The following is an 11,588-nucleotide window of genomic DNA, read 5'->3' on the forward strand; positions in this document are numbered from 1 at the left end:
AACATAAGGGGTGATATGATAATTTTTTAAACAAGAAAGGGGAAATATCCATTTGTCTTTAGTAAGTTTTAAAAATAATATTTAGACCCTTACTTATACTCAATATTATGATATTAAGACAAAAATGATATAAATGCCCGTAACTTCAACAAACGGATGAAAAATTAGCTTTTTCAAATATAATTGGGAATATGTCAGTTCATCCAACTTTGGGTAGGACATTGGTATTTGGCCTATATTGGTATATGGGTGTTACCCTTAACCGACCCGAATAAAATATCCAATCCTTAACCTATAACATAAGGGGAAAGAATCATCTGGACTCAACACTCGGTAGACTCGTTTTATACTGATTGCCTCTATATATATATATATATATATATATATATATATATATATATATATATGTATGTATTACAAATCCATTTCTTCAAGACGCCCTCGCTTCGATCTTTCTATTTTTCACTCTTAGCAACTACTTTCTTCCGTTTTTATTCGTTAATCGCAAACTATGAGGTATTTCTCTGCTCCCTTTGCTCTTCCGATTGTTTGTTTGGTTACTGAGAAGACGACGGAAAATGTACAATGATTATGAATTCTGATCATTGTTATTTTATTTTATTTTATTTTTAACTGTTTTACTTTGTTCTAGCCTCAATCTTTATTGGTCTGGATTTTTTGTTTTATTTTTATTTTTTCGTTCTTAAAAATTTATCGGTTTCTTGTTCTTTCTCGGCTGCAAAGCATGAGTGTTAGGGTTACATTTTTTCTCAAAATGATGATTTTTTTTTAATTTATAAAATTGGTTCTGATTTATTGCTTTTGAGCTCTTGTTTTATTACCTATAAAAGATGATGGGAAAAAAACTATCTTATTGTTTATGTATTTCTCTTGCTTTTGTTTGAGATTCTTGCAAGCTCTTTTGATTGGTTGAACATCCTTATAATTAAAGATTATCGTGGCTTGAGTGAGTTAGAAGTGGAGACAACTCTGTAGCGGCATTTTATCGTTGTAGTTTGCATTTTCAGTTGCTTGTGTTTAGTTGAACCAGCTTTCAGACGTAATAACTTCTTGTATATGTGAATCTATATACTGCTTCACTTGTGTGTTGTTCCATTCGGCATTGAGTTAGTGTTCCACACATACTTTTCAAGTGTGTAAGTATTTTTTCTTTACGTGGAGTTCATCTTGTCCTATTGGTAATTGATAATGCTACTTGGCCAGTTAAAACACATGTAATGGACCAACACCATAGACAGATTTGATAACTTGTATAAGATGAACCATTGTTCTTTTTGGGTAGGGGGAGAGTTTGCTGCCCATCAAATTTTTGTGCTAGTAGTACTTATTTTCTTGATATGCATGCTGCAGTTGAAACATGGAATGTGATATTTTTAAAATTTTCTTTTTTTCTTTTTTCTTTACAAATTTAATGTTGCATATTACAAGCTGTAGCTTGTGCAATTTCTGTATTTTTTGCTGATAGTACTAAAGAGGTCCCTTCTCTCTAGTAAATGGGACATGATGAAGCAAACTTCACTATGATATCTGTGATTTTAGAAGTCTCTTTGAGTGTGACTTAAGGTAGATGTAGCCATGTTTACTGCCAAGCTATAAGCAAACGGAGTTAGTTGTTTTTCCCTTTTATTTGAATTTGAACTTCATAAGCTTTATTGAGTATATCATAGGAAGTATTGTGTGTTGCGCTTATGCTTACATCTTCAATTTTACATTCATACACTGGATAGATGTGCATTATCCTTTAGATTGTTTCATTGTTAATTTATGCCTTTTATGTCCACTAAAATTGGGCAATATGGATTGTCATGCATACATCCCTTTCTAATATACTCAAATCTGGCAATTTCACTACATATGGATTTTCACCAAGATTGTGTTTGTTTTGTTCTGTACTGAAGTGTTCTGGTGAAGTAAGAGCTAAAAACCTTTTTTTTGGGGTTAATTAAGAGTTAAAAACTTGAAATGTAGGGATGTAATGTATTTCTAAAAGTCAGTAGAACCAGAAAACTAAATTTATAGAAAGCGTTTATGTTGGTAATGATTTTAGGAGAATCAGGGTTTTTGTACATGTTAAATCGGACAGTGTATGGTTCTGTTATATGATTGTTATGTTGCTTTAAGATGTGAGGTGACTTGGATAGCTTCTCTTCAACTTAACTACATGTGATTAATTTATGTTTGTTGCACCATGCATAATGTTATTAACTGAATTGCATTACACTCAGCATATTTGATGGGAAAATATTGTTGAACACTGAAATAGATGTAAATGCTGCTGTTTGCACATCTCTGTGCTAGAATTTGCAATCTCAAGAATTCTTACATAACCGGTGCTATGTAACTTGAGGTTATAGTTAGCAATTTTGAAGTTCTGTTTTAGAGTGGGATTATAGTGTTGTTTTTTATTATAACTATAAACTTATTTTATTTTCTACTTTTTCTTCTAACATCCTTCCTGAAAATTCCAGCCGACACCCTTCATTAAAATGGGCCCAGAGGTCTGATAAGGTCTTCATAACCATTGACTTGCCAGATGCCCAGGATGTGAAACTAAAACTGGAGCCTGAAGGGAAATTTGTCTTTTCTGCTACCAGTGGATCAGATAAGATACCCTATGAAGTTGACCTTGATCTGTTTGACAGTGTTGATGTTAATGTGGGTACCCAAAAATTATTTTTATTAGTCATAGCCTGCTACTTGTGTGCTATATTTCTCAAGTATCAAGTATGATTATGGTACTTGCAGGAAAGCAAGGCTAGTGTTGGTTCGAGAAATATCTGTTATCTTGTCAAAAAGTTAGAGAACAAATGGTGGAGCCGATTGATAAAACAAGGGGGGAAACCGCCTGTGTTTCTGAAAGTTGATTGGGATAAGTGGGTTGATGAGGATGAGGAATTAGATGAAAAACGTGTGGTTGATGAGGATGAGGAATTAGATGAAAAACGTGAGTCCTGTCTTTTCCATTTACCACAGACAATTATCAAATTTAATCACTAAAGAATATGTTCTATGGCTAACTTATTTGTTATTCATTAGCAGCTGGAGCTGATATGGACTTTGGTGATTTTGACTTTTCTGTAAGTAATGCTATATTTTAAATGTAAATTTTATTATGTTACAAATCACCAAAAAACTCACACAGATCCAATTTGCTTGGTTGTTTGGTTTCAGAAAATGAACATGGGTAACATGGGTGGTGCTGATCTTGATGCTGCTGGTTATGATGGTGAGTTAATCCATGCATCCTATATCATTTTGGTTTTCGATTATTTTGAAATTAAGGCATTCAATAGTCATTTTGTATGTTGAGTTTTTGGAACCAAGGCTATAATATTATATATATCGGCTTTTTTTTTGGAATTAAGGTGTTCAATATCATTGTGGACGTGGATTTCTTTTCAAGTTAAAGCTATAGTTTTGGACATCAATTCTTTTGGAATTGGTTAGGCCTGAATTACCATTTTGAATGTTGTGATGCAGAAAATGATGATAGCGACACAGAAGATGAGAATGCGGAGGAAGCATCACCGGCTGACACCAAGGAAGAAGCATCAACATCGGTTGAGGCTGACGCCAAGAAAGCTTGAAGCTTTAAAATCTGGATGTGTTTTGAACACTTTTAGGCAGCCCTTTCATTCTACATCAAATGTTGGACAAGCATATCTTATGAAAAATTGTTATGCCCGTCTAATCCTTTTTATTATTTTCAAGTTTCACTGAAAATTTTTGCTCTTCTTAGAGTTGGATTGGATTGGTTTTGGGAAATAGAATATCAACAGTGGTTACACCAATTATGATCCATTTCTTTTATATCTACGCCAGTATTTTCATCATCAAGTAATGTTTTAAAATCGGATCGGTGTTCGAACTTATTGTCTCATTGATTCATGGTTCAATCAATTCAGTTTCAAATTATTATGTGTTTTCTAAATATTATCAAATATTTACCATATTTTTTTAAGCATAAATCATATCTGTTTAAATAGAAAAATATTTGATGTTTAAGTCTATATGGATAATTGATTTGTTTAAGTCTAACAAAATAAATTTAATTTAACTTTTCTCCCTCTCCTTAATATTTATTTGCTTTGGACGGTAATTTTTTTTTCTCTTTAATTAATATTTCTTTTCTCTGTAAACTTACCAATCATAATCGTTAAATGTTATTTACAACCACCGTTTTGGTTTTCGTTTTTTTATATATGCTTATACACAAGAGAAACCAACCAATTTTACTTGGGATCATGAACCACTTCACGGTTGAATTGATTAGCTGGGTAGTCCGGTTCAGATTTAATTGAATTTGGTACATTTTTTTTAAAATAATTAGTTAGAGAGTTTTATATGCGTAACAAAGATTTAAATTTGGTATGTTTTGTATAAATATTATATAATGTATTAATATTTATAAAATATTGTATATGATGATAAACTTCAGATAAGAGAATAGAGTCTTTAACATGTTCTCTACACGATTCTTGTTGATGACAGACCACCCAAAATCCAAGGCAAACTGGAATGGTAAGTGTGCTTAATGTCTATAATGAAGAAACAATAACATTACAGTCTCTGGGAATAGAAACTACATATCCAAATATGAGAGACAAATAGATTTAACTTCCTTCTTTTTCATACACCGAATGTAGCTAAATCAACTGTTAGGAAGTCTCATAACCACCTCGGAAATCAACTGCTAGGAAGTTTCATGACCACCGCGGAAATCAACTGCTAGGAAGTTTCATGACCACCTCGGATGGCGGCCGTAAGGTGCATACCATCTCTCTTGTCTTCCCGAAATAGACCTGCAATATGTGTATAACGTCATTTATAACACTGTTGTCAGTTAAATATAAATGATCTAATGAATTCGGATGATAAAGTGAGGAGTTGGGAAATTCGAAGAAAAGAAAACTATTTTACCTGATCCAGTGAGTTCCTCAGCTTACCCTCCATTTCTTCGATCATCTTTCCCATGTTACAAAGATGACCATCAGCAAGGGGCAGTTTCATATTCATCTATGAACAGAGGGAAGTAAACACACTTAGCTCAGTTAAAAAAAAAAACAAAATAAAGATTACTTGGTTAAGTGAAAATCAAAATAATAAAACCAAATCTATTAGTAGTAGAATTTTCAGTAGGTTAGTCATTAGTACATTAATCTGTAGTCCTGAGCTGAACTCAGGAATTATAAACCATGATTTAGAATTCAGTTATGCCCAGATTCTATTTGGCTTTCAGAAAGAAAAGGAAAATATTAAGCATTTTCAAACATTCTTGAAATAACTAAGACTTTAGTCATTGGGATTCAGAGCACAATTCAGAGTATATTAGCGCACTCTCAACCAACAGATTCTTCAGCAATTTAAAAGGACTTAGTTGTATATAAAATACAATAAACAGGTAACTGCAAAGGCAAAGCTAGGGCAAGCTTGTCAATCAAGATTCTTAACAAAACTAAAAATTCCTCAAAACAAGGCAATAGAGACAACCCTCTCTTGAGAGAGGGCCTACAAAAGTATGGGTACACTGACAATATGTCACTGTCAATGTATATTTCTATCGGTCATAAATTACTTGATCTAGCTGTGGCAAACTTCTTGTTGATACACATTTCCTCACTGATGATACAACCGAAATCTCTATTCTATGCTTTTCCAGGATGAAAAAATTTCTAATCTCCATCCCAATAATGACCGAAAAACCACCAGAAAAGAATTCAAGTATGCATTGACACCAGATAACATATATACAGAATTATCAACTCCTTCACATAGTAGTCTACTACCAAAAAATTAGTTCTCTGTGATTTCTTAAAGAAATGTTTTAATTAGTAAATACTGCTTAACTCACAACAAATCTAACAATCGCTTACTTGTCGTCTAATTGATCCAGACAAACTGAATGTGCCTGATGACTCATCATCCGTAGTTAAAGACAGCATTATGGTACTAGTCAAACAATAATGAGATGATCCTTCTTGCTCTGGGCCCACCTACAGAAGACATAAAATTTCATTCTGAGAGAACAAATAAGAGCATACTTGAGTCTTAAAAGGTGAGGGCAGAACAAGTATTATCTCTACATATCTGCATCTTGCTGTGGCTCCTGTACTCACCTCTATAACATGTATAGCATCCCATGCTCCCTCCTCCAAATAACCCCTTCGACCATGTCCTGTCTTTGACCCATCTTCAGTCAATACAAAAAAGAATTGGTTAGATAATTAAAACTGGTAGCTGGCATCTGGTGTAGGTGAAAAGCAAGAAGCCTTGCCTTTTTTTATCAAGAAGCAGGCAACGAAACCTTCATTATCATCTTCCCACATGTATACTGATGAAATACCACCTTCATAGTACCTATCAATTTATTGGTTAATCAAGCAACCATGACTAAATAATAACAGATATATAATGAATAAGTTATAAGAGGAAGCCAATGACAGGGAAACTTTCAACTAATTTTGATTTTAAACATACTATGATCAAAACCAAAAAGGTTTATCCAACTTATATTCTCTCCAAAATAAGAATTGTATAAAATTGAGGAAACTAAAGGACGAGGTAAGTAAAGAACCTCACTGGTCACGATAAATTTCAAAGACAACATTTGCTTCAAGTTCAAGGTTCCTCAACTCTGAAGATGGGTATAGCGCATCTTCCAATGGAGGATGATACTTATTCGACCATGGTGATCTACAAATATATAGTTCCATAAAAGAAAGTAAACCACGAGTTACAGATAATTTTTAATAAAACAATAAATGATTTGGAAATCAAGAGTCAATTCAGTAACTAAAACTCTGATCCATAGAAGAAAGTAAACCATGAGTTACAGATGATTTTTAATAAAAACATAAATGATTTGGAAATCAAGAGTCAATTCGGTAACTAAAACTCTGACCATATGTTGTAGAATGACTAAGAGAAATGCTAAAAACACTCTCTTCTCCATTCTCTTTCTCACTCATTCTATTCTTGACATCCACAAAAGACACCAAGAAAGAAAAAAAATACAATCAACTTCTCACTCTCTTTGTTTCATGTATACATGTCAAGATGAGATTAAGAGCGAAAGTGAGAACAAGAGTGAAAAAGATAGCATTGCAAGCATTCCTTGAATTAGGTAAATTACAGGTCATGCATTTATACTCAAATATATGGAATACAATATGCTGAGTAGCTGGCAATGGCATGCTTAAAAATCACAGCCAAAAAACAAAAATTGCTTTTGAAATACCTTAGTGCGCCCATCAGACTACCATTTGTGCTTGGTTAAATATGTCAAAGGCATCCTATGGCAAAGTAGGGTTTCATGAATATATTTGCATATTATGATGCTACACATTTCATGCGGTATCCCATATTTTTCAACCCAAGCTATGTGAATCATGAATCGACATAATATGACAATATCGCATAAAATGCCACATCACTTTGGAGCAAACAATATGTAACATTAGTGATTTGTGTGTGTGTGTGTATAATCACATTATTTGTATGAAACTGAATTTCAATGATCAGTTAACTAAAGTGCTTGGGACTGCCTCATTTGTACAAGCCAACCATGTTCTCCCAGTCACAATCAGTGAACCACTATCCAGATTCAATAATCTGCCCATAAATTCAGAACAGATCATGAATATAGACATCTACACTTCAAATCCATTATCCAATTCAAACTTAGATAGTGGATCACAGCTCCAAAGTATAAAAAAATTTACCCGCAACAAGTCAAAGGCATAAATGAAAGAGAATTATACCTATAAGAATCAGCATCTCTGTTGTACTCACACAAAATAAACTCTTTCCCAGAATCCACATCGTGTAAAGTCTGTTGTTACAATTAAAAAAATAAAAAGAAAACCCCAGCAGTGATTAGCTGCAGCAAAATGATTTATGGCAAGTTAACAACACAAATCAATTAAAAAAAATTTCGTGGAGGATTCTAAAGTCAAATTTTCTGCACCTTCACTTTTAACCATTCCTGATCAGTTAATAAAATCGGTATCTGTAACTGTACTGGTATTGGCACCAAAATTACTTGTTAAGAAATGGGTAAATAGTAATGTGGCAAAAAAAAAAATGCAAAGGCCTAAACAAAAGAAGAGCAAAAAAGGTGAAATTGAAATAAACCCAGATAAGAAAAGAGGAGAAACCTGAAGAGGCTGATCGACTTGAGAGAGGAGATCGGAGGAGTGGTGAGGTAAGAGACTGAGAAGAGCAGAGAGAGCGGTTTCTGCGTGCTTTGGAGGCATTCTTCTCATTAAACCCAATGCGGCCTCCATTTCTCTCTCTCTTGAAAAAAACTAATCGAGAAAAAGGAGAAGAAACAGAGTGAAGATACAAGATAAGAGTCGTCCCTGTGTGCCTATGGCTTCCTTGATCCGATTTTTACTCCTGGGAACCACCTCCACGTTCCTTTCTTTGTAAACATCGGTCCCGTCTGCCTGGCCCTCTCACAATATTTTCATTTAAATAAAGGATAATTTTGAATTTTGAAATAAAAATAAAACTATTTTCCCCGACAAAGGATAAAAATTGAAGTGACGTGGATTATGTACTTGCTTTATCTAATCAAATATTACAATTAAATAGATATTAATAAAATATTTATTTATTTTAAATATATATTTATATATATTATTATATAATTAATTATTATTTTATTTTTAATTTAAAATTATTTAATTATATGATGATATATATTAAATATATATTTATTTATATATTTAAGATAAATATATATAATTTTATTAATAAATTTATATAATATATTTGTACACGTAATATTAACCTTGAAAAAAGATAATGAAATGTTTTACCAAAAATAAATGTATTTTCCCATTACATTACATTATAACTTCGGCTAGGGCTGGATTCGAGCCGAGTCAGCTCGGGCTCGAGCTCGGCTCGGCTCGGTTCGAGCCCGAAACGAGCCGGGCTCAGCTCGGCTCGATCGAGCTCGAGCCGAGCCCGAGCTGGCTCGGGTTGGCTCGGTATATTTTTTTAAAAATTTTTTTATACAAAACGGCGTCATTTTGATTTTTATATATATACAAAACGGTGTCGTTTTGATATAAAAAATGAGCCGAGCCGAGCCGTTACCGAGCCGAACTGAAAACGAGCCGAACTCGAGCCGAGCCAAATTCGGCTCGAGTCGAGCTCGAGCCGAACTCGAGCCGGCCCTCAAAAAGCCGAGCCGAGCCCGAGCTGGCTGCGAGCCGAGCTCGGCTCGGCTCGAATCCAGCCCTAACTTCGGCTCTGCAACTCTCCAATCAATGGCACAAATTTGACATTTTAAACTTGGACATAACTTAATTTTAAATGGTATTCCAAATTTATGCAGTTACAAAATAAAGTTAGATTCAAACTGAATCAAATTTAAGCTTATCTACACAAACTCAAGCTTGTTGAACTTATTTTAAAGGTATTCAAGTTTGACTCGTTTAAGAGGAGAGGAGTTGAGTTCAAGTTTGATTTGAATTCAAATTCAAATAGAGCTTTGAGCTCGGTTTAATACTAAAACAAAGTCGTTTTGATGCGTATTGATCAAAATGATTTTAAATTAGTCCATTAGTATCAAATTTTTCAAATTCATGTGTTTTACAAATTAAACACCCATAAAACTCAAACTCGAAAATACTAAACCCTAAGACTAAAACTTGTTTGAGTCTAGTGTGTTTTAATCTTGTTCAAACTGAGTTTAAATAAACACAATTTTAATCTAACTCTATTATCGAAGGCCTAATAGAAAGATGTGGTGGGTCATCTTGTAGCAAAAACTTGAAATAAATTTCTATGTTATTAATTTCAAATGTTTTGATCATTTGTGGTGCATGTTATGTCTTAGAAAAGCAAGAAAATTAGTTGTCTTCTGGGGCCTTTGGTTCAACTTTTTCCCATAGCCATGATGAGCAATGAGGAGTTGGCTTTAAGGCACTTCAATTTGTTCTGAGTTTGGAACTGGCTTTGGTTTTTTCCCTTTTTCCTTTTTTCACGTGACCCATAGCCAAAATGATTGGTTTCCTTTTGTTTTTCAAATGTCCTATATCCAAAATACACTTTGCCATCAAAATGTTGTTGAATATTTTTGACCTTACTTGTTTTAATTTTTTAATTAAAAATAATAAATTTTTTATTAAATATCCTTTTACCCTAATTTTATTAAATATCTTTTTTACATTGTTTATGTTTTTTTTTTTTATGACTTTCAATGATGTATTTTCATATATTTTGGGATAAACTTAATTTTTGAAAACAATATAGGTGTTAATGAAATTTTAACAGATTTTTGAAATTTAGAAAAAAGTTTGGGGTATTTCAAATTGTTTTTTGAAATTTTGATATGCCCCCAATAACTTTAAAATTGATAATTACATCCCTAAAAAATCGAATATAATACAATAAATTAAGAGTGAATACAATAGGGAGAAAATATCTATTTGCCCCAAGTTTTTAAAAAATGACATTTACACCCTAATAATATTGTTCACAATTCAATTTGACAAGGGTGTTATTATAAACATTAAACTTGTATGATAAAATAATAATGAATTATATTTTTATTATAATATTAAAAAAATAACATAAATATTTTTCACTGTTACAACTAATAGTTTATTAAGATAGATGTGCGAGAAATTGATTTTTTTTAAGGTCAAAGGACTTATTCCCCACCTCAAAGTATGCTAATTTCCCAAGTTTCTTCTCGTTAATTTTAAAAATCTCATTTACCTACCTATAAACAGTTAAAATTAACTGAGTTCATTAATTATATCATTTTCCTTCTTTAAACCCTAAAAACTAACAATTTTCCCCCAACCCAAGTTTTCAAAAACAGTATTTCCCCCTTAGGGTTTTCAAACTTTCAATTGAATTTTTCGACGATGATCAACAATCTCTTAACAACGTCTCTTCCTCTCTAGTGTCTTGTCTTTTCAACCGTGCTCTTTCCCGTCCTCCTCAACGTCTTCATCATCATCGAAAGTTTGGAAACCCTAAGGGGAAAAATATTGTTTTTGAAAACTTAGGTTAGAAAAAATTGTTAGTTTTTAGGGTTTAGGGGTGAAAAATAAAATTAAATTTAAGTTTATTTTTAATATTACAGATAAAATGATAATTTTACTCTTGAAACCGTTAATTTTAATTGTCTATGGGTGGATAAATAGAATTTTCAAAGTTAATGGAGGAAAACTTGAGAAATTAACATACTTTGGGTGAGAAATAGTCCTTTGGCCTTTTCTAAATTTAAAGGATAAAAATTATCATTTCTTCAAATGTTGGTGGAGAATAGTTGTTTTGTCTTTTGTTTTTTTTTTTTAATTTCTAAATTTGGTATAATTTGGACTTTTAGCAGCAAACCATACTCAATGTGTGTACATTGATGTTATTAATTCAATAAACAAAAGTAGTTAATTCCCCAACTAACTAGTAAGTATTTCCTTATAGCTAATTACTAGAATAAAATCAGTCAATTAAGGTGAGACCGGGCATTAGATTCAAATAGATATTATTTTGTTTGGTTTGTCAAGTAATAAAATATTCTGATAATTTTTTATTATCAATGA

At 32.5% G+C, this 11,588-nt stretch overlaps 2 protein-coding genes across 6 annotated transcripts; one reads left to right on the forward strand and one right to left on the reverse strand.

Annotated features, from left to right (window-relative positions):
• Nucleotides 1–366: 366 nt before the first annotated feature.
• LOC123202643 (co-chaperone protein p23-1-like) lies at nt 367–3,812 on the forward strand. Of its 4 annotated transcripts, none has more exons than XM_044618621.1 (6): nt 367–516; nt 2,490–2,676; nt 2,767–2,965; nt 3,061–3,098; nt 3,193–3,247; nt 3,502–3,812. In XM_044618621.1, exons 1-6 carry the CDS (start codon nt 512–514, stop codon nt 3,606–3,608), a joined length of 591 nt encoding a protein of 196 aa, XP_044474556.1. In that variant the 5' UTR covers nt 367–511; the 3' UTR covers nt 3,609–3,812. The 4 variants fall into 4 exon arrangements, with proteins under 4 accessions (XP_044474556.1, XP_044474558.1, XP_044474555.1 ...); XM_044618623.1 differs by having other exon boundaries at nt 2,767–2,929; XM_044618620.1 differs by having other exon boundaries at nt 368–516; nt 3,058–3,098.
• Nucleotides 3,813–4,441: 629 nt separating this feature from the next.
• On the reverse strand, nt 4,442–8,479 carry LOC123202593 (probable F-actin-capping protein subunit beta). 2 transcript variants are annotated; one of them, XM_044618540.1, is made up of 8 exons: nt 8,178–8,479; nt 7,782–7,852; nt 6,601–6,714; nt 6,296–6,378; nt 6,138–6,211; nt 5,895–6,014; nt 4,942–5,037; nt 4,442–4,823 (listed from the first exon to the last, which is right to left on the reverse strand). In XM_044618540.1, the coding sequence occupies exons 1-8, from the start codon at nt 8,304–8,306 to the stop codon at nt 4,743–4,745; spliced, it is 768 nt and encodes a 255-aa protein (XP_044474475.1). In that variant the 5' UTR covers nt 8,307–8,479; the 3' UTR covers nt 4,442–4,742. The 2 variants fall into 2 exon arrangements, with proteins under 2 accessions (XP_044474475.1, XP_044474476.1); XM_044618541.1 differs by lacking the exon at nt 6,601–6,714.
• Nucleotides 8,480–11,588: the final 3,109 nt, after the last annotated feature.

This window comes from Mangifera indica, chromosome 19, assembly GCF_011075055.1.
Source record: "Mangifera indica cultivar Alphonso chromosome 19, CATAS_Mindica_2.1, whole genome shotgun sequence".
NCBI classification, from domain to species: Eukaryota; Viridiplantae; Streptophyta; class Magnoliopsida; order Sapindales; family Anacardiaceae; genus Mangifera; species Mangifera indica.